We start from the raw sequence: 18,295 nt of genomic DNA on the forward strand, positions 1-18,295 counted from the left end.
GAGCGTTGTGTCCGTTTCTACTTGTATTATAATCTGTAATTGACATGCCTTTGTTATCTGTTTCTATTTCACTGCTCCATCACAATATTGAAAATATATAAATCAAGAAATAATCACACTTCCCTCTTTCTCTTTCTCCAAGAAAGCCAACTCAGGAAAGATACTGGGCCAGAGGGAAAAGTTACTCAGTGTCCTGGGAACTGGGATCAGCCCAGGACACTTCGGTCCAGGGCCCATGCTGTTCCTTTTCCTTCTGAATAGTCTCTTGGATTCTTGCTTGTTTGGATTTTAACCCCCAAACTGCACAGCAGCCTCATTGGTTTTAACCCAGAGCTGCACTTCAGCGTTAGACCATCAGCATCAGTGGATGTACTCCAAGTTTTGAAAGGATAGAAAATAATACAGCCTAACTCTAATGACCCCAAGAAGTCATTAAAATGCTATCTTGCTTTATTAGAAACTAGGTAAAAGGTCACATTCCAGAGCCTGCCCTTTGTTTAGAGCTAGCAGAAAGGCCTTGAATAGGTGATCCTGGCCCCATAAGGTAACTGAAAATCGGCTAAGCTTATCTTGCTTCTGTAAACTTACGACATTACCCCTATGCAGGAGTTCACGCAGCTGTAGACATTCAAGAAAATGGGAAACTAATTGGTCCACTGAGTGTGGGCTCCGATAATTTAAACTGATTGGCCTAAAATCTATGGAGTGGTACAAATCGATTGGCTTGCATTTCACGGGCTCTCCATGCTAAGGAATGATTGGTTTGTGATTCACGGGTTTTGTCGTAAACTTATAAAAGCTGTCACAATTCAGCACTTGTGGTCCTCAGTCCTCTACCCCTGCGTGGTGTACAGCTGTGGAACCCAGAATTCTGGAATCAAGAAATCCTCATGCTATTGCATCGAGACCGTTTCTTGCGAGTGATTTGGGTGTAGGGTGCTGGGGCACCCTCGGTTTTGCGGGGTCTTACAGTTTCTGGGCATCGACCTCATTACTCTGGACACTGTGCAGCTGAGGAAGCAGACGGAGCCCTGGCTCGGGAGCCTCTTATGCTCAGTGGAAGCAGAAGAACGTGTTGGAGGCTGGCCAGTGCAGTGAAGAAACAGATGAGAAGTAGAGGATGAGAGGATGCCTGCCCTCGGGGTTTGAGGTGCAAAGGTTTTAAGGCTGTTTTCTTTGTTTCAAAAAAAAGCTCCTCTGGTAATGGACTATGTAGAGGAAGATATAAAAGATTCAGATATAACAACAGCAACAACAACAATAACAAGCCATGAAAGGCAGAAGCCTGGATGCCCTTGTCCTAGCTCCCCGGGATGAGAAGGCTACAGCGGAAGCTCAGTGAGAAGGATTGACATCTAAATTACCTTGACTCCTGTAATTCACTGGAGGATGCCACTTGACAATGTGAACAATTTTCCCAAAATTATATTTTAAATTATGGTGAGATAACTTTATCCATTTGTTCAGTTAAAGCATAGAAAAGATCTTTTTGAAAAAAGAAAATCTCATTTTCTCCTCAAAACATCCTATCACTGAGTGACAGATTTAATTTGATTATCCCAGCAACTAACAAAAGATATGACGTGTAGTAGACATCCGCTAAATGTGATTCAATTAGCAGTGTGACTTAGAATCCTATGGTGCGACATTAATTCTCACCCAAGCACAGGGAACAGACAAAGGGAGACAGAGGAGTCTTCTTTTCTCCTTGCATCCTAATTTGCATACGTCTATGGATTTTTTTTATGCTGATTTACTCTTCCCTCACCTAATTCTTTCATTAACTTCTTTAACATCTTTCCTTGCAATCAGTTTATAGAATCTCATTTTTTTTTCTGTCCCCAGAAACTAGATCACAAATCCTACCAGAATAATGTGAAAAATGAGGTGATTCAAAATGACAGTTACCTCTCTTAAAACATAAATATGCCAGGGCCTCCTATGGAAGAGTCAGGGGAAGGATTGAAGGAGCTGACACAGATGGCCACTCCGTAGAAGGAGAAACAGTACTGACTAATAGGACCCCACAGAACTCCTAGGGACAGTCGAAGCCACCAATGGCCCCTAGCACATATGAGACAGAGGACTGACTTGTCTGGCCTCAGTGATAGAGGATGCACCTAATCAAGAAGAGACTTGATGCCCCAGGGAAGGGGGATTCTTGTGGGGGAGATGAGGTTAGGATGGGTGGGTGGGTGGGTAGAGGCACCCTCTCAGAGTCAAAGGGGAGGGGAGATGGGGTGAAGGACTCTGCAAGGGGGTTAGGGAAGGGGCAACATTTGAAATGTAAATAAATGAAATAACTTAATTGAAGGAAAGAAAGAAAGAAAAGAGAAAGAAAGTAACAAACAAACAAAGAAACATAGAAACAAAGAAAGAGAAAGAAAGAAAGAAAGAAAGAAAGGAAGGAAGGAAGGAAGGAAGGAAGGAAGGAAGGAAGAAAGAAAGAAAGAAAGAAAGAAAGAAAGAAAGAAAGAAAGAAAGAAAGAAAGAAAGAAAGAAAGAAAGAAAGAAAGAAAGAAAGATCTGCCTTAGTGTGTTTGGGTAGTATAATAAAACATTCCACAGTGTAATGTATGCACAATGGAATCTTTCTGCCAGTCATGAGATGAGGCTGGAAGGCACCAGCCCTTCTGTGTGCACCGAGGCCCAGGTCTCCTTCCAGGTGGAGCTGTGTTGCCACATTACCAGGAAGCAGATGCTGATGCCACACTCTCACCAGGGGAAGGGACAGAAAGGACAGGTGCCATGTCTAGTTCTGTATAAGGATCCCCAATTCATGCAGGAGATCCTCATGCCCGTGACGCCAACAACCTAAATCTCCTCTGGATATGGGTGACTAAGTCTCAGTATTTGAACGCTGGTAACAAATTCAGATCATAACAAAACTCAATCTGTCTATTTTCTTCCTCGTAATCTCATGGATGTTTTAGGACCTAAAGGAATAAGGCTGTTATGTAAAGTACATGTGTGTCTTCCTCCTCCCCTCCCCACCCTTATGTCAGAGAAAACTACACAGCATATCTATCCATTCAAAACAAATTCTTCAGTCTGATGTGACCCTATGAAAGGGGATTCTTCAGACTTCTCCTGGGTCTGCATGGACCACTCATAGCATGCAGATTTCTGTGAGTCTCATTTCCCCCAACAAGGGCTCATTCTAGTGCTAATAATTTACAGACATGACTGATTTAACTATTTTACAGTGCATCTATGTATATCAAAATATGATCCTGTCTACTGTAAATATTTATCGTTTTATTTCTCAAGTATACTTAATAAAGCTGAGGGAATTTTATTCTTTGAAAACAGAGGACACAAAGGAAAGCCACACCAAGATTATTTAACCAAAAATCTGGCAGACTGAATAAACCCTGTATGGGAGAAAGTGTGTCTGTAGGAAGCAGCAGAAGTACTGAAGACCTTCAGAGGCAAGCAATGATCAGGACTCTCACAGAGGTCGGTGTGGCCAGAGCAGGGTGAACAGGATGACAGTGACAGCCTGACAGACTGAAGCCAGAGCCAGGCAGCATAGTGACTTTTGGAGACCAGTCCTCGCTGCTACCAAACAGCCAGGGCTTCTTGAACTCACACTCTGAAGACCTTTCTTGATCCCAGTGTGGAGGACAGGGGACATCTGTGAGTTCATGATTCAACAAAGAATGATGCCCTGGACTCAAATAGAAAGTGTCTTAGTCAGGGTTTCTATTCCTGCACAAACATCATGACCAAGAAGCAAGTTGGGGAGGAAAGGGTTTATTCTGCTTATACTTCCACACAGCTGTTCATCACCGAAGGAAGTCAGGACTGGAACTCAAGCAGGCCAGGAAGCAGGAGCTGATGCAGAGGTCATAGAGGGATGTTACTTACTGGCTTGCTTCCCCTGGCTTGCTCAGCCTGCTCTCTTATAGAACCCAAGAGCACCAGCCCAGGGACGGCACCACCCACAAGGGGCCCTCCCCACTTGATCACTAATTGAGAAAATGCCCCACAGCTGGATCTCATGGAGGCCCTTCCCCAGCTGAAGCTCCTTTCTCTGTGATAACTCCAGACTGTGTCAAGTTGACACACAAAACCAGCCAGTACAGAAAGTTAACACAAAGAGTGTTTTATTCTGCAGAAGTCCAGCATCCCAGGGTCTCCCATGGAGATACCAAGATAGAGAGACAACCCAGTGATCTCAAAGGCTCCATTTAAAGCATATTGGAATTCTGGGGTAGATGAGCTTTATCTCACTTTAGGCATTCCAGAGCCATTATCAGGGCATGAAGGCTGGAGCCTGGGAAAACAAAACAAAAAACAAAAAAACAAAAAACAAAAAACAAAAACAAAAAAAAGCAATGAATGTATTTATTGGATATTTTCTATATTTACATTTCAAATGTTATCCCCTTTCCCAGTTTCCCCTCCAAAAACACCCTATCCCACCTCCCCCACCCCCACCCCCCACCCCCCCACCCCCCCTCCACCCCCGCTCACCAACCCACCCACTCCAGCTTCCCTGCCCTGGCATTCCCCTACACTGCTGCATGGAGCCTTCACCAGACCAAGAGCCTCTCCTCCCTTTGTATTCCAACAAGGCCATCCTCTGCTGCATATGCGGCTGGAGCCATGGGTCCCTCCATGTGTATTCTTTGGTTGGTGGTTTAGTCCCTGGGAGCTCTGGGGGCACTTTCCACTAGTAATAAACTTGCCTGGGCTTCCCTGGGCTGGCCCAGTTCTTAGGCCTGGTTTCCTTGACTGCCAGTTTGAAGTCTGTCCTGGAATCAGCCTAGCCTTCTCAATCTACTGGGACAAGCACTGTGCATACAGCACCCATTTAGTAAGATTCAGCTGAACCCATACATACAGACATCTGTGCTCAGGATTGTCACTCTAAATCTTCTCTTCACAGAGTCGAAATTCACTGACCTCTAATTAGCCATCTAGTTAAAAGTAGAGTCGTGACCAATAGCATTTTTTTGGTTGCTGTTTTCTATATTCTTTGTTTACATTCCAAATGCTTTCCCTTTTCTGGTTCGCCCCTCCCCATAAGTTCCTTAAGTCCTCTTCCCTCCACCCTTTCCCTAATCACCCCCTCCCACTTCTCTGTCCTGTAATCCCCTACATTGCTGCATCAAGCCTTTCCAGGACCAGGGCCCTCTCCTTCCTTCTTTTTGGGAATCATTTGATATGTGAATTGTGTCTTGAGTATTCAGAGCTTCTGGGCTAATTAATATCCACTTATCAGTGACTGCATTCCATGTGTGTTCTTTTGTGACTGGGTTACCTCACTTAGGATGATATTTTCCAGTTCCAACCATTTGCCTAAAAATTTATGAATTCATTGTTTTTAATTGCTGAGTAGTATTCCATTGTGTAAATATGCCATATTTTCTGAATCTATTCCTCCATTGAGGGACATCTGGGTTCTTTCCAGCTTCTGGCTATTATAAGTAAGGCTGCTATGAACATAGTGGTGCCTGTGTATTTTATTAACAGATACAGGCACTGCCCTTACGTCATATGGAGCCCCACCCACCACTCATTTGCAACTCATCCCAGCCCTGGGAAGCAGTCTGCTTTCCCTCTCTACGGAGTCCCACACTGCACATAAGGAGATTCCCACAGTATGGTCATGACCCGTGTGCGCACTTGGCTTGCTTAGGAGGCTTGTCTGAGCTGTGACATACATCAGCACGTTAGTTTCATGGGTGCATACTACCACATCTCATATGTGTATCACAGTCTGTTTATCCCTTTATCTATCGATGGGCAATAGGAACTGTTTTCATGGTTTGGTGATTGTGACTCTTGCTACTATGAACTACTGCACAAGCATTTGTGTAAAAACTTTTTGGAGTTTGGAGTACACACCTAGAAGTAGAACTACTAGATTATACAGTGAGTCTATTTAGCTTTGTAAGGAAACACCAGGCCATTTTCCCCAGAGACTGGACCATTTTACAATATATGGAATGGTGAATCTTTACCTACCTCTGACCCTCAGAGGCACCTGCTCCCTCCCGCCTGCCTTCCCAAGGGTGGAGCTGCAGTTACTGTGCTTTACCCAGCATGCACCCTGAACAGCCACTTCTCCAAACCTGGCTGAAGAGAACTTTTATATTTTTAACTACAGAGAAAAGTTTTAGGGGGAGAAAAACTGAGGTTTCACATCCCAATTTGAGTCTCAGTGGCGGGGTGTATGGGGGGCCCCTGGCCTAGTTTGAGACAGGCAGGCAGGAAGACTCCCCTCTTGCCTCTTTGTTCTGTTCAAATCCTCAATGGATCTGATAAAACTCTCTAAAAACAAAAAAGTCAGTCAGCCTGACTCCATCAACTCTAATGGTAATCTCCTCCAAAAACAGCCTCTCAGATACCAACAATCTGAGTCACTCAGATCTCATTCAAATGGCAACAAAAAATTAACAACAAAAATAAATTATTATTTTAGAAAATGTCTCATTTGAAAATCCAGTGTCTATTCTTTAAGTTGTTCCTGGAGCTGTTGACTCTCTTCTACCTTCCGTACACCAAGCGCCTTTTCCAATGCTAAGTACAAGAACAGGTCCATTAGTGAATTAGAACTACCTTGATCTATAAACATTCCAAATCACAAAACACACAGGAGATCCTTAGAGTGTGGTGCGATGCCCCAAACACCAAAATCACCCTTGGGTCCTACTTCAGGAGTACTGCTCAGAGTTTCTGCGTTAGAACCGAAGGGTCTATATTCTAGTAGGTTTTTTATGTGACCTACTGCTACTTTTAAAAGCAAATGTTATAAGTTATTGAAATCATTGGGAGAGTGTGTAAACTCTTTTTTATATAGTTGATTTGTGAGATGGAGTTGACAGGTTCCTAAGGATGTCATACTGTGATTGTGGACTATTTTTGCCTTTATTCCTTTATGTAAGTCTGGGACACACTGCCATAGGACACACTTTCTCAAATGAGAGAGAGAGAGAGAGAGAGAGAGAGAGATGGGTAAATAGATAGGATGGATGGACAGACAGATGGATGGATGGATAGATGATAGATAGATAGATAGATAGATAGATAGATAGATAGACAGAGAGATAGAGAGATAGAGAGCTAGAGATAGGTAACTGACAGAAAAAATATTTTCTGATTACATTTTTCACCTTAAATTATATTGACATTTTCATCAAGATTCAATCAAAATTTTACTCCTAACGCACTGAACAAACACACTTGCCAGGCTCCTAACCTCACGCTGAGACAGGATAAATGTAGCTCCTGCCTCATAGAGTGGTAATCAAGCCTCAGCCCCACTTCGCTGTTAAAGTGGAAGTGGAAAGGAACTGAGGATCTTGGCCGTGCGTGTTTGTAAATACTTAGCATTTTTACTTCTTGGAAAGAATAGGTCACATTATTTAAATGTATTAACATATTTTATGACATGTGAAATCCTTTTTTTTTACAAGTAGTTAACTGAATAAGACATATCTAGTAGCTCCCTAAGGTGACTGCATTATAAGGATTTGTGAACTACACTGTACATTTATTTTTCTTTTAAAGGTACATCAATATTTTGCCTATTTATGGAGTCTATTTATCAGACAGACATTAAATAAAATATGCATAAAAATCTCAAGCATTAGATAAAGAATAGCACTTAATAATTTCTGTTTCCTAGTTACAAATCGTTTTGCCAAGTTCATTCAGTCTAGCAACTGTTTTAAGACAAATATCCCTCAGTATAGAATTTTAAGTTTCTGTATGTGTTCTAGATGAGTTAAAAGATGTAGCAAACACTTAAATATACTGTGTAATTCTTTCACCTTATCTTCCATACAAACAAACATGCCATTACACTGCTAATACAGAGTAAACATAAAAATCATAAATATTCTGGTGGCGAATGGAGGATTTAATAATGTCCTTCAGAAAGAGCCTCAGAACCCTGTGCTAGTTATACATACAGCTGCTTGGTGAACCTCCACTAATGGGCACCCACATTACTAAAGAGACATCTGGAACACAGTTGGGAACTGTGGGCATATGGTTTATGTTGTTCACATGACTAACAAGAGGCAGCGAAGATGGAATCTTGTGGCAATGCAAGAAGTTTCCAAGCTCGGTAAGAAGAAAGGCCAGTGGTCCTGCTGGAGTCACAGCTCCATGGCTCCAAATCAGGGTCCTAGAGACCTGGAGCCGTTTCTCCCATGTCATCTGAAATAGGTTAAACTGTTGCCCTGAGTAGTTCTGGTGCTTGGATTCAAATGCATGACCTAAAGACACAGATGCAGGCTTTCCAAACAGCTTCCCTATTGCTTTTATTTAATTTAGCAAATATAGGTACTCACAGTTTTGATAATACATTTTTTCTCCTGATGAAAAAAAACAAGCTTGCCCTAGTTTGTTTTCTGTCTATGATAAAACACTGACGACACAAACTTGAGAAGAAAGGATTTATTTGGCTTATACTTCTGGGTCATAGTCCAATTGCCAAAGGAACTCAAGAAAGGAACCTGGAAGCAAAAACTGAAGCAGAGACCATGAAGTGCTGCTGCTTATATCCTTGCTCCCATGCTTACTGAGCCTGCTTTCTTAGACAGCCCAAGACCAGCAGGGCAGGTTGGCCCCTTCTTCACTTCTCAGTAACCATGGAGATCCCCCCACATTTGCCCATGGGCCACTTTGATAGTGGCAGTTCATCAATTGTGGTGCTCTCTTCCCAGGTATCTCTAGCTATTGTCAAGTCAAACTAACCAGTGTAATACTCAACATTAAAATATCTTCCTCATCTTCTATTGTCTCATCAACCCAGTCTATTCACTTGTAAATGATAAAAGAGTTCAAAATATAACCTAGGTGGTATAAATAAGAAATAAAAAATTAGCAGCTGTTCTTCTAAAGAGTGCCACACATTTGCTGAATACTAAAATGACTCTCACACAAAAATGTTTTGCAATTATGCTTAATTTCAATTTTTGCCTCTCATTTTCTCTCTTTGATATATTCATTCTGTTAAGGAAAATTGAGTGAAATCCAAAGACACATAATAGCTTCCATTTTACTCAGTCCTTGGAGCTCAATCTCTGTAAATTGGATCCTTTTTTGCCTTTAACAAGATCTTGCAAATGTTCTTGACTTTGCATAATGAGGACTTGGAAAACTAAGAAGGAACCGGCATATACACTCAACTCTGAAAAAATGATTTTTAAGTTTTTGTGAATTATGTTTGAATGCAAATGTCGTATAATTTTATTGGACACTGTGTTCCTTTTTACTACTCTACTAAGCACTACTTTCAGATTTCCTGCCACGTTGGTTTGTTTGTTTGTTTGTTAAAAGTGGATAGAATTACTTGCCTCTTGGGATGGTTTCTGACCATGTAAATACAGACTTATACAGAGAACAGGATTAATGTTTGCAAAAGGGAAAAGAACTCAAATGTACAATGAGCAGAAATGCTCAAATCAGTTCTAGCACTGTCATTTGATGTGTTTAGCATTCTAGTTTAATTAGAGGGTTTGATTTGGGGAATGAAAAGATAAAGCCCATCCATACTACCCTTTTGAATAAAAATTGCAAACGTGCTTTTTTAATTCTAATTATAGCATACACTAATTCCTCCTCCATTGCACGATGGGGATCTCTATGGTTCTAATTCCCTTACATCTCCCTACATCCGCATCTAAATGGATTGACTTAGAAATTAAGGAAATAGGAGAGTGGTAACAATACTATCTTAATATGTGACTGTGAAGTGTCTTGTTTTAGAAATAGTCAATGGTATATGGAATTGTAAAAATATGCCATACAGTTAAATACATGCTGAATTCTGGAATTCCTAAAAATAAAATTACCACTTTTCAATAATGAACACACGTGAAACTGAGCCCTATGCTTCCAAGGCTCCTGCACCAGCCATTGAAAAGATGTGAACATTTGCCTTTTCCTTCCGAGACTCTACTCCCTGGGCAGGATCTGTTTTCAGGGTGGTTTTTTTTTTTTTTTGGTTTTTTTTTTTTTCATTTTGGTGTTATAGCCATGATTTTATTTAGTATTAGTTTTTGATACTGTCACATCATTTTAGACACATCACAGAGACTCAAAACAGGGAATCATGATCTAATATCTGTCCATAGCGAGGAGCACAGCACTTCAGGTGACAATTTCATTACAGTAATAGCAAGTTTAATGAAAAGGAGAATGTTGTCTGAAAACATTCCCAGGTACTTAAACTTCTCACACAAAACATTGTGCGAGTGTATTTTGTAACAATGGGAATAATGCATAAATATGAGACATTTTTCTCATGCACATTCCCAAAAGTGTGGTTTGGAAAATCAATTAAAATATGAAATGTATTGCTGTTTATTCTAAGTATGTAAATACCATCTGGACACAAATTCTCTCTCTACCATGTGCTGACTACTCCGTTTTTGCCCTATGACCACATACCTGGGAGAACTTTAGGGAAGAATGATTGACTTTGGCTTCTGGTTTCAGGGGCATCTTCATAGCATGGAGGCTATGGGAGAACAGAGTACTGCACTGTAGCATCCTGCACATAGAGGAAGGGAAGACAGAGAAGGACCATATAACCCTCAAGAGTAAAGTCTTGTGTTCTACTTCCTCTTCCCTTGACCACCTCCCAATAAAGCCATCAAATGAATCCACTTAGAGTTGGTCCACTCAGTGAGTCAGAGTCCTGGGGATCTAACCATCTCTGGGATACCCTCCACAGCACCCCCAGGTGTACTTCACTAACTTTTTTAACACTTCTCAATCCAATCACCTTGACAATTAGGAAGAACATCTCACCATACATAGCATAATTCACAACGCCTCATGTTTCGGTATATCTTTTAAGTTCTTGGATGTTTGTTTTTTATAATATGTTATGAATGGGTAAAATATTCAAACTGGCAAAATCAAGGGTAGTTGAGTTATTGGAATTCATATATGCTAGTTGTCAAAGATATTATTTTGCAGGAACCTAATTTAGTTTTTAAGGCTCAGGAATAAGAGGTTTGCATGTTTTCTCCTAATAGCAACAGCGATCATTAAGTACACATTAAACAATGTATGGTCACAACAAAGTTCACTGAGGGCTAGTTCCAACAAAAGGGGCAAACAGCAAAAGGAAAGGACAATGGCATCACGGGTTTAAGGAGAAGTCATTAAATATGCAAGAAATAATTTTAGAATAGATTTTGAATGTTTATTCAGTGAATGAATAATTAAAGGGTAAATTGGAATAAAATAGAAAAAAAAGAGAAAGAAGAGTTAAGAGAAGATACACAGGAAAAGTTAGCTAGGCTGTTCAGCTGGGGCGAAGCAATGACCGGCCGGAAGAATAGGACAGGTGGGGGAGGGGCAAAGGACTCTTGTGACTCATATAAAGACAGCAAACCAAGCAGCAAATGAATGGGTGAATGGATGGATAGAGAGATGATAGGCAGACAGATGACTGATAGATAGATAGATGACAGATACATAGACAGGTGATAGGTAAATGATATATAGAGAATAGATAGGTGATAGGTAGATAGGTAAATGAGAGACGGTATAGATAGAAGATAGAAAATGGATAATAAAATGTAGGTAGATAGGTAGTTAGACATGATACATGATGAATGGATGGATGGATGGATGGATGGATGGATGGATGGATGGATGGATGGTTGGATGAATAGGTGGGTGGATGGATGGATGATAGATAAACCTTTTTGGCTTTTTGGAAGACTTAACTAACCTGCATGTATGGTTTAACCTCATTGTACTCTGACTTAGAAGACTCTTTTAGCTTTACAGTGAAGGACTAAGCTCAGGCAAGTGTCACATACTTCCCTCTAGCACTCAGTGGTAGCCGCCATGACAACCACCATGATGGTTTTAGCTGCAGAGATGGCAGAGCAGCAATGCTCAGTGCTGCCCACACATCGCGTTCCAGTCACTGAATCAACAGCAAACACCAGTTGTCTCATTTAGTCTTCGGATAGAGCTCTGAAGTGAGTAGTTGTACCTTGACTTCAACAATGATGAGACATGGGTTTGAATAACATACCCAAAAGTGGAAACTTGGGAGATTCAGAATTCCAGTTAAAGCCAGCTGACTTCTGAGTCCATCCTTTTAAGGACTGCCCTATAAGTTCCACAGTCCTCGCCACAGGAGCCAAAAGAAAAAAGGCTTAGACCTTCTACCTGCACAGCACCCTCTCTGCAGATTATCAGCAACTTGGAGCAGTAAGAAGTCCCTTTCAGCACATGCACTTGTCCAGTTTTGCCGGGGTCCAGCCTCGACACAGGATGGGAGTTCTCAACTGGAAGCAGGGATATCTGGAAGGCACATAATACTTAAACACAGACTACTTTTTGGGTACAAGCTGACAGGCAATTTTTCAAGGCTTAAAGTTTCTCTTCTCTCTCATTCTCTGCTCTCTTTCTCTCTCGCTCATTCGCTTGCAGCTGGAGGATGCACACAGTCTGCGTTCTCCTGCGCACTCTGCATTCTCCTGCACACTCTGCATTCTCCTGCACACTCTGCATTCTCCTGCACACTGCATTCTCCTGCATACTATAAATTCTCCTGCACACTCTGCATTCTCCTGCACACTCTGCATTCTCCTGCACACTCTGCATTCTCCTGCACACTCTGCATTCTCCTGTGCACTCTGCATCCTCCTGCACACTCTGCATCCTCCTGCACATTCTGCACTCTCCTGCACACTCTGCATTCTCCTGCACACTCTGCATTCTCCTGCGCACTCTGCACCCTCCTGCACACTCTGCATTCTCCTGCACATTCTGCACTCTCCTGCGCACTCTGCATTCTCCTGCACACTCGGCATCCTCCTGCACACTCTGCATTCTCCTGTGCACTTTTCTTTTCTTGCACTCTCTCACTCATACACACCTCTGTGTGCTCCCCTTTCACTCACACACACACTCTTCACACACATCTCACACACACACCACATGCACTCTCCTCTCACTCACACACCCACTCTTCACACACACCTCACAATCTCTCTTCACTCACTCCTCACAAGCTCTTGCCATGCTCACCACATTCGCTCTCTCACTCGCTCTTCACACGCTCACTACCTGCTCTCTACATTCCCTCTACAGTCTCTTCTCATGCTCTTTTGCCTTCTTCTTGCCCCAGTCTTTTATTGATAGTCCAAAAGCAGATAACAAAGACATTGTATAATCATTGCCAAATCAAATTCAAAAGAATAACCAAGTCTCACCAAAAAATCAAGAATTACAACTGTTCCCCAAAGTTTCAAGCTTCCCTATTCCCAGGCCTATAGCCAAAATAATAATAATTGCAAACTTATCATTATTTAAACTTTAACTATTATACTTCAGAGCTCAGAGCTCCGAGGTCAGCTACTTGCATTTCCTTGTGAAGCTCCAATGATAAATGGCATGGGCAGAGCTGCCAGGCAGTGGCCAGAAAGAATCAAGTTAACCCTTAACTCCGTAGTTCCCCTAGCTTTCCACTTCTACACATTGCATACAATGACTCTCCTAAGAGTCCCAGGGTTTTGACTTTGTTTTACTAGTCTAAGATTTTACATATTCTATACTTGCTTATCCAGGAACCACTCTCAAATGTTGTGCAGAACTTATTTCATAACTTTAATAGTTTTTTTCTTTCTTTGGGATCCCAATGTTGGCTCTAATTCGCTTTCTAATAATTTCGTCAAACTTTCTTTGCAAGTCAAGCATTAATCTGGAACTACCATTGTGCAGTTATTGCATTGTTTCTAAGATGAGGACACACAGCATGCACCTGGGCCATTAGAACTGTGCTGAGCTGTGCAGTGCTGTGCCCCATGCCTCAACTTTGAATTGTTTAAGAATCATTACATCAGGGAGCATCTAGTTTCACAGAACTCCCCAGAACAGAAGGAGAAAGAAGTAAGAAAGTCAGATATAATAGAATAATTATGCACACCAAGGCCAACTCAAAAACAGTCACGCACAAATGAACTCTATACAGCCGTTGTTGAGGGCTAAGGTTAGGAGAAATGGGAACAAATGTTACAAAGAGCTGCCGCGGGCTTCTGAGATGTCTCCATCCAAGCCAACTGCAGGCAGTCCCTGTCATTGTTTGCTGTCCCCAGCACAGTTTTTCTTCCCAAGCTTGTCCTGTGCCCCACCCTTATAAATGCAAGACCTTCACAGTCTCCAGCAACACTGACATCAATTCAACTTTATACTCTCGTAGTGTGGCATGGACCTCCAGCATCAGGCCGTCCATCCATCAGTGTCATGGAGACCTCTAAAGTATATCATTCAGTCCTGCATATCAAAGAGTTGGTTCTTTCAAACAAAGAAATATTAGGAAAACAATTGCATACTTACCCTTCAATAACCAATGATTGGTTAGGCAAGTTAAGTCAGGGAGCGAGGATTTCGTCTTCTGCATCTACAGACTTGGTTGCATTTGGATAAGGCAGGCAATCTTCAGGCGGTCACCGAATAGTTAGAGGGAGACTGAACATGGCAGTTCAGGCACTACTGAGCATCAGTTGTGCTATTAAAGAACACAAGGTTAGTTGTGGGCCTGGATGTACCAAAGAAAAGGATCTGATGAAAGGTCAGTGTGAGAGCCCAAGTTATGTCTGCTTTTAATTTGGGATCCTTTTGTCTGTGAAAATAAGCAAACCATTTACCTCAGTTTCCTCCTATGTAAAATGAAGTGTTAACCAGGATCTTTCTGAAAACCAACAGTGCTATTTATATTTGGTTGGGGCGGACATTAAGTTATAATGACACACGCACACACTTGTGCATGCGTGCACAGACACACATATGTGGTGCGGGGTGGGTAGGCAGAGCAAGTAGAGTCATTGGTCTTGAAATTTAAGCATTGGGAAGTAAAGAAGAAGACAGTGAAAGGGCAGTAAATACTCATAGACAGACAGCAGCACTAACTAACACGGAAAAGCATCCTTCAAGAGTGCCCCTTACGAGAAGTGCAATGTGTGTGCTCTCGACGCTGGCAAAAGCTTGACATAATTTAGACAAGCAGGGAGGCTTATTGATTTTGGCTCACAGTTTCAGTTCATCATAGTAAGTGGATCAAAGTAGAGAGTTTACATCACGATGTCCAGGTAGCACAAAGAACACACAAGAGACAGCCTACTGCAACTGCCTTTCTCCTTTTTTTTTTCCATCTTCTTTTCCAACTTGGTCCCAATCTACTGAGTGATACTTCTCATATTCAAGAAATTATTCATCTCAGCTACTCCTGCCTTCAGATTCTCTCATGGACACACCCATAGGTGCACTTGACTCATCCCATACGTGTTTCTCCATTCAAGCCAATTGGCAGCCAAGATGAACCATCCCGAATATTTGCTTGCTCTAATGGATAAATGATGCATTCGCTTTACCTTCTTATCTTCTTGAATAGCCATCATTTTCTTTTGGGAATCTCAGATTTAAAAGTTAAAATATCGGTGTTTTGAAGAACAGAGATATATCTGAGAAATGCCAGTATGTTTTTTTTTCCACGTATGTTCTTGCCAAGCATTTAAAATGAATGTCCTTTTGGAATTGGTTATCTATGTCCCTGAGAGGTAAGAAAGAGATATAATACACCACTTCCTTTATACATATGGATTAAACTTTTCCTTTCACTTTGCGTTCTCCAGCCAACATTTTTTTTCAGATTTCTCATGAGCTGAAGCGTGAGTACGTGATGTGCTGTATAATCTTAACATTATCCACGATCTGCCTTTTGATTTGAATAGCCTGGTCTTACTTTCTGAATGCCTCTCAGTACCTTATCACCCTGAAACACCTTTTGTTCTTTCTGTATTTCAGGCCCTGCTTGACACTCAGAATCTTTTGCGCACACAAATCACAAATTTTACATTCAACCTTGGATTTTCAGGGAAATTTTATCACACAGGTAAGACTCCTCTAACCACTCTGTTTGGAATTGTACTTCCTTCCTGGTCCCTCATTCCTGCATCTTCCACAACCTTCCCCTGTTTTCCTTTAACTCCATTTAACGCCATTTCATTTAACTCCATTTAGCTACTTTTAACCTTTAGAAAAATGTTAATGATTCTAAAGCTTGTGGTATTTTCAAATGCCCTTTCTTTTTTGGTGACCCATAATTTACATATGGAAAAGCCTATAGTAGCAAGCTATCTTTAGTGAATTTTCACAAACTATGCACATTGTAGCTCGCAAGTAGAGCAAGAAACCATTACCATCCCCCTACCTCAGCTCTTGTGGCTGTTGTTCAACATCTATTAGTCACATGGATATGGTGTTTGGAATATTGTTTTCTCGTTTTTTGTTTTGTTTTGTTGTTGTTGGTGGTGGTGGTAGTGTTTCGGGTTTATTCAGTCTACTGCAACATAGATTGTTCTTTCTAGCCTTTGGCATATCTTAGGCCATCCTGTACCCCTGTGCCTCAGAGGATGTAAGTTCTTTTCTGTTGACTATCAGCTCAGAGTTGCTCAAATGACACATATATAAAAAACGTGAAGAACAAAGGCCAACCGATTTTGCAAACTGATTTTTCCTGTGTGTATTCCTAGATGTCTGAGAACTGTGCCTCGTATTTCATGTTGTTTCTGTTTTAAATTTTAGCTCTGCTGTGGGAATATAGAAATTCATATGGTGGTTTTGATATATATTTCTCCAATGAGCAGGAAGTGAGCGTGTGCACATGATTGCTGGTTATTTGAGATTCTCTTCTGAGGAGTTCTTGCTTCACTGTTTCCTTTTTGTTATTTATTCGTAGATTCTTGATACATTCTGCCTGATGATTTCTCAGTTAAATGCATTGCAAGCTCTTTTCTCACAGTCTGAGTAGTCTTTACTCTTTCCATGTTTTTAAATAATGAAAATACTTAACTTTATGTTGATTTTATCTTTTCTAATACTTTTTTGAGTCTTGGGCAATATACAAAATCAGTTGCGTATTTCGCATATCATCCTTAAAGCCATAGAAAAATATAAAGAGTATATTTTACTATTGCATCAACAGAGATGAAGGAGTAGATTTTAGAAGTATACAGTTGTACTGAGTGTAAACTTAAATAGCTCAAACATGCTCAAGGTTTGGAAGACGAGACAAGTTAGTCCTTTCCAAATTAATCTATAATTAATAAAGTCCCAGACACAATTTTAATAAGTTTCTTGGTGGATATTGGTAACATTCCTCTAAAACTTATATGAAAATTCAAATAGCCAAGAATAGCCAAAGCAGTTATGAAACAGAGGAACCAAACTGCAGTAGCTACACTAACAAACACTATTAGTAATTACAAGTCACTGTCAGTAAGATGTATGGTAGAAGAAGCTTAAATGGAGAGAGAAATGCAGTCCGCAGAAACTCTAATCTCATTCCTGATGGAGATGGGTTTTCCAATAGTCCACACTGACCACAGAACTTTACTCTGACTCAGAGCTGAGAAAAAAGACACACACATACAAAATAAGTTCCAGATCAATCACAGACGTACAGTTTTGTAATTGTATCCAATGATTTCTTAAACCAGAAAAGATGGGTGCTTCCTGTGAAAGGATCTCAGGGTGCAGAAGCTCTGGTTCTGGTTCTAGCAATCTTAGGCCTACCATGCTGCTACACTTTAGAACAGGGAATACAAAACGCCTAAAGAGGCAGAGTGTCCACAGTCACCTCCACAGCTGTTGCATGCTTTGCCATCTGTAAAGAACGGAAAATTAAGACACAAGGAAAGACTCAGAAAATATCCTGAATATGCAATATATTTGAAAAAGTCATGTGACTACTACTGCTGCTGCAGTGAATGCCTATGAGAAAGTTTAATGAAAGAAGGATTTGAATTTTGTTTCCAAAAAGTTTCACCCATAGTCTGCTTTGCCCATCATGTCTAGGCCTGTGGTTTCACCCATAGTCTGCTTTGCCCATCATGTCTAGGCCTGTGGCGAGGCAGAGCATCTTGGAGCTGTGTGTGGTAGAACAGCATTGACCTCATGACAATAGAGAGACAGAGAAAGGAGCTAAGGAGAAAGTGTGTTCTCAGACAGCCATCTCCAATGAGCTACTTTCTATAACCATGCCCTTCAGATTTCTACTACCTCCCAAAATAGCACCACCAACTGACCAACCCTTCAACACATGTGTTGAACATTTGTTCCATGTTCAAATGAAACAGAGGGTGATGGGGGAAAGAACAATAAAATTAAAATCAGGACCATCCAAACTCAGGAAACACACACACAAGCCAAATGTCTTCTGGCAACTCAGTCTTCTTCCTTCAATACTGGATGCTAGAAATGATGTCATTTGTCCAACCTGTTCTTACTGAGCAATGAAGAG

General features: G+C 41.2%; 1 protein-coding gene across 1 annotated transcript in view; it reads left to right on the top strand.

Annotated features, from left to right (window-relative positions):
* Window positions 1-18,295, top strand: part of LOC127682716 (bifunctional heparan sulfate N-deacetylase/N-sulfotransferase 3) — a 170,727-nt gene that overhangs the window by 40,856 nt on the left and 111,576 nt on the right. Inside the window, exon 3 of the mRNA XM_052179300.1 lies at window positions 15,799-15,886. Coding sequence (XP_052035260.1) covers window positions 15,799-15,886 — 88 coding nt within the window. The remainder of the gene's footprint in view (window positions 1-15,798; window positions 15,887-18,295) is intronic.

The sequence above is a fragment of the Apodemus sylvaticus genome, chromosome 4 (assembly GCF_947179515.1).
Source record: "Apodemus sylvaticus chromosome 4, mApoSyl1.1, whole genome shotgun sequence".
Taxonomy (NCBI): domain Eukaryota; kingdom Metazoa; phylum Chordata; class Mammalia; order Rodentia; family Muridae; genus Apodemus; species Apodemus sylvaticus.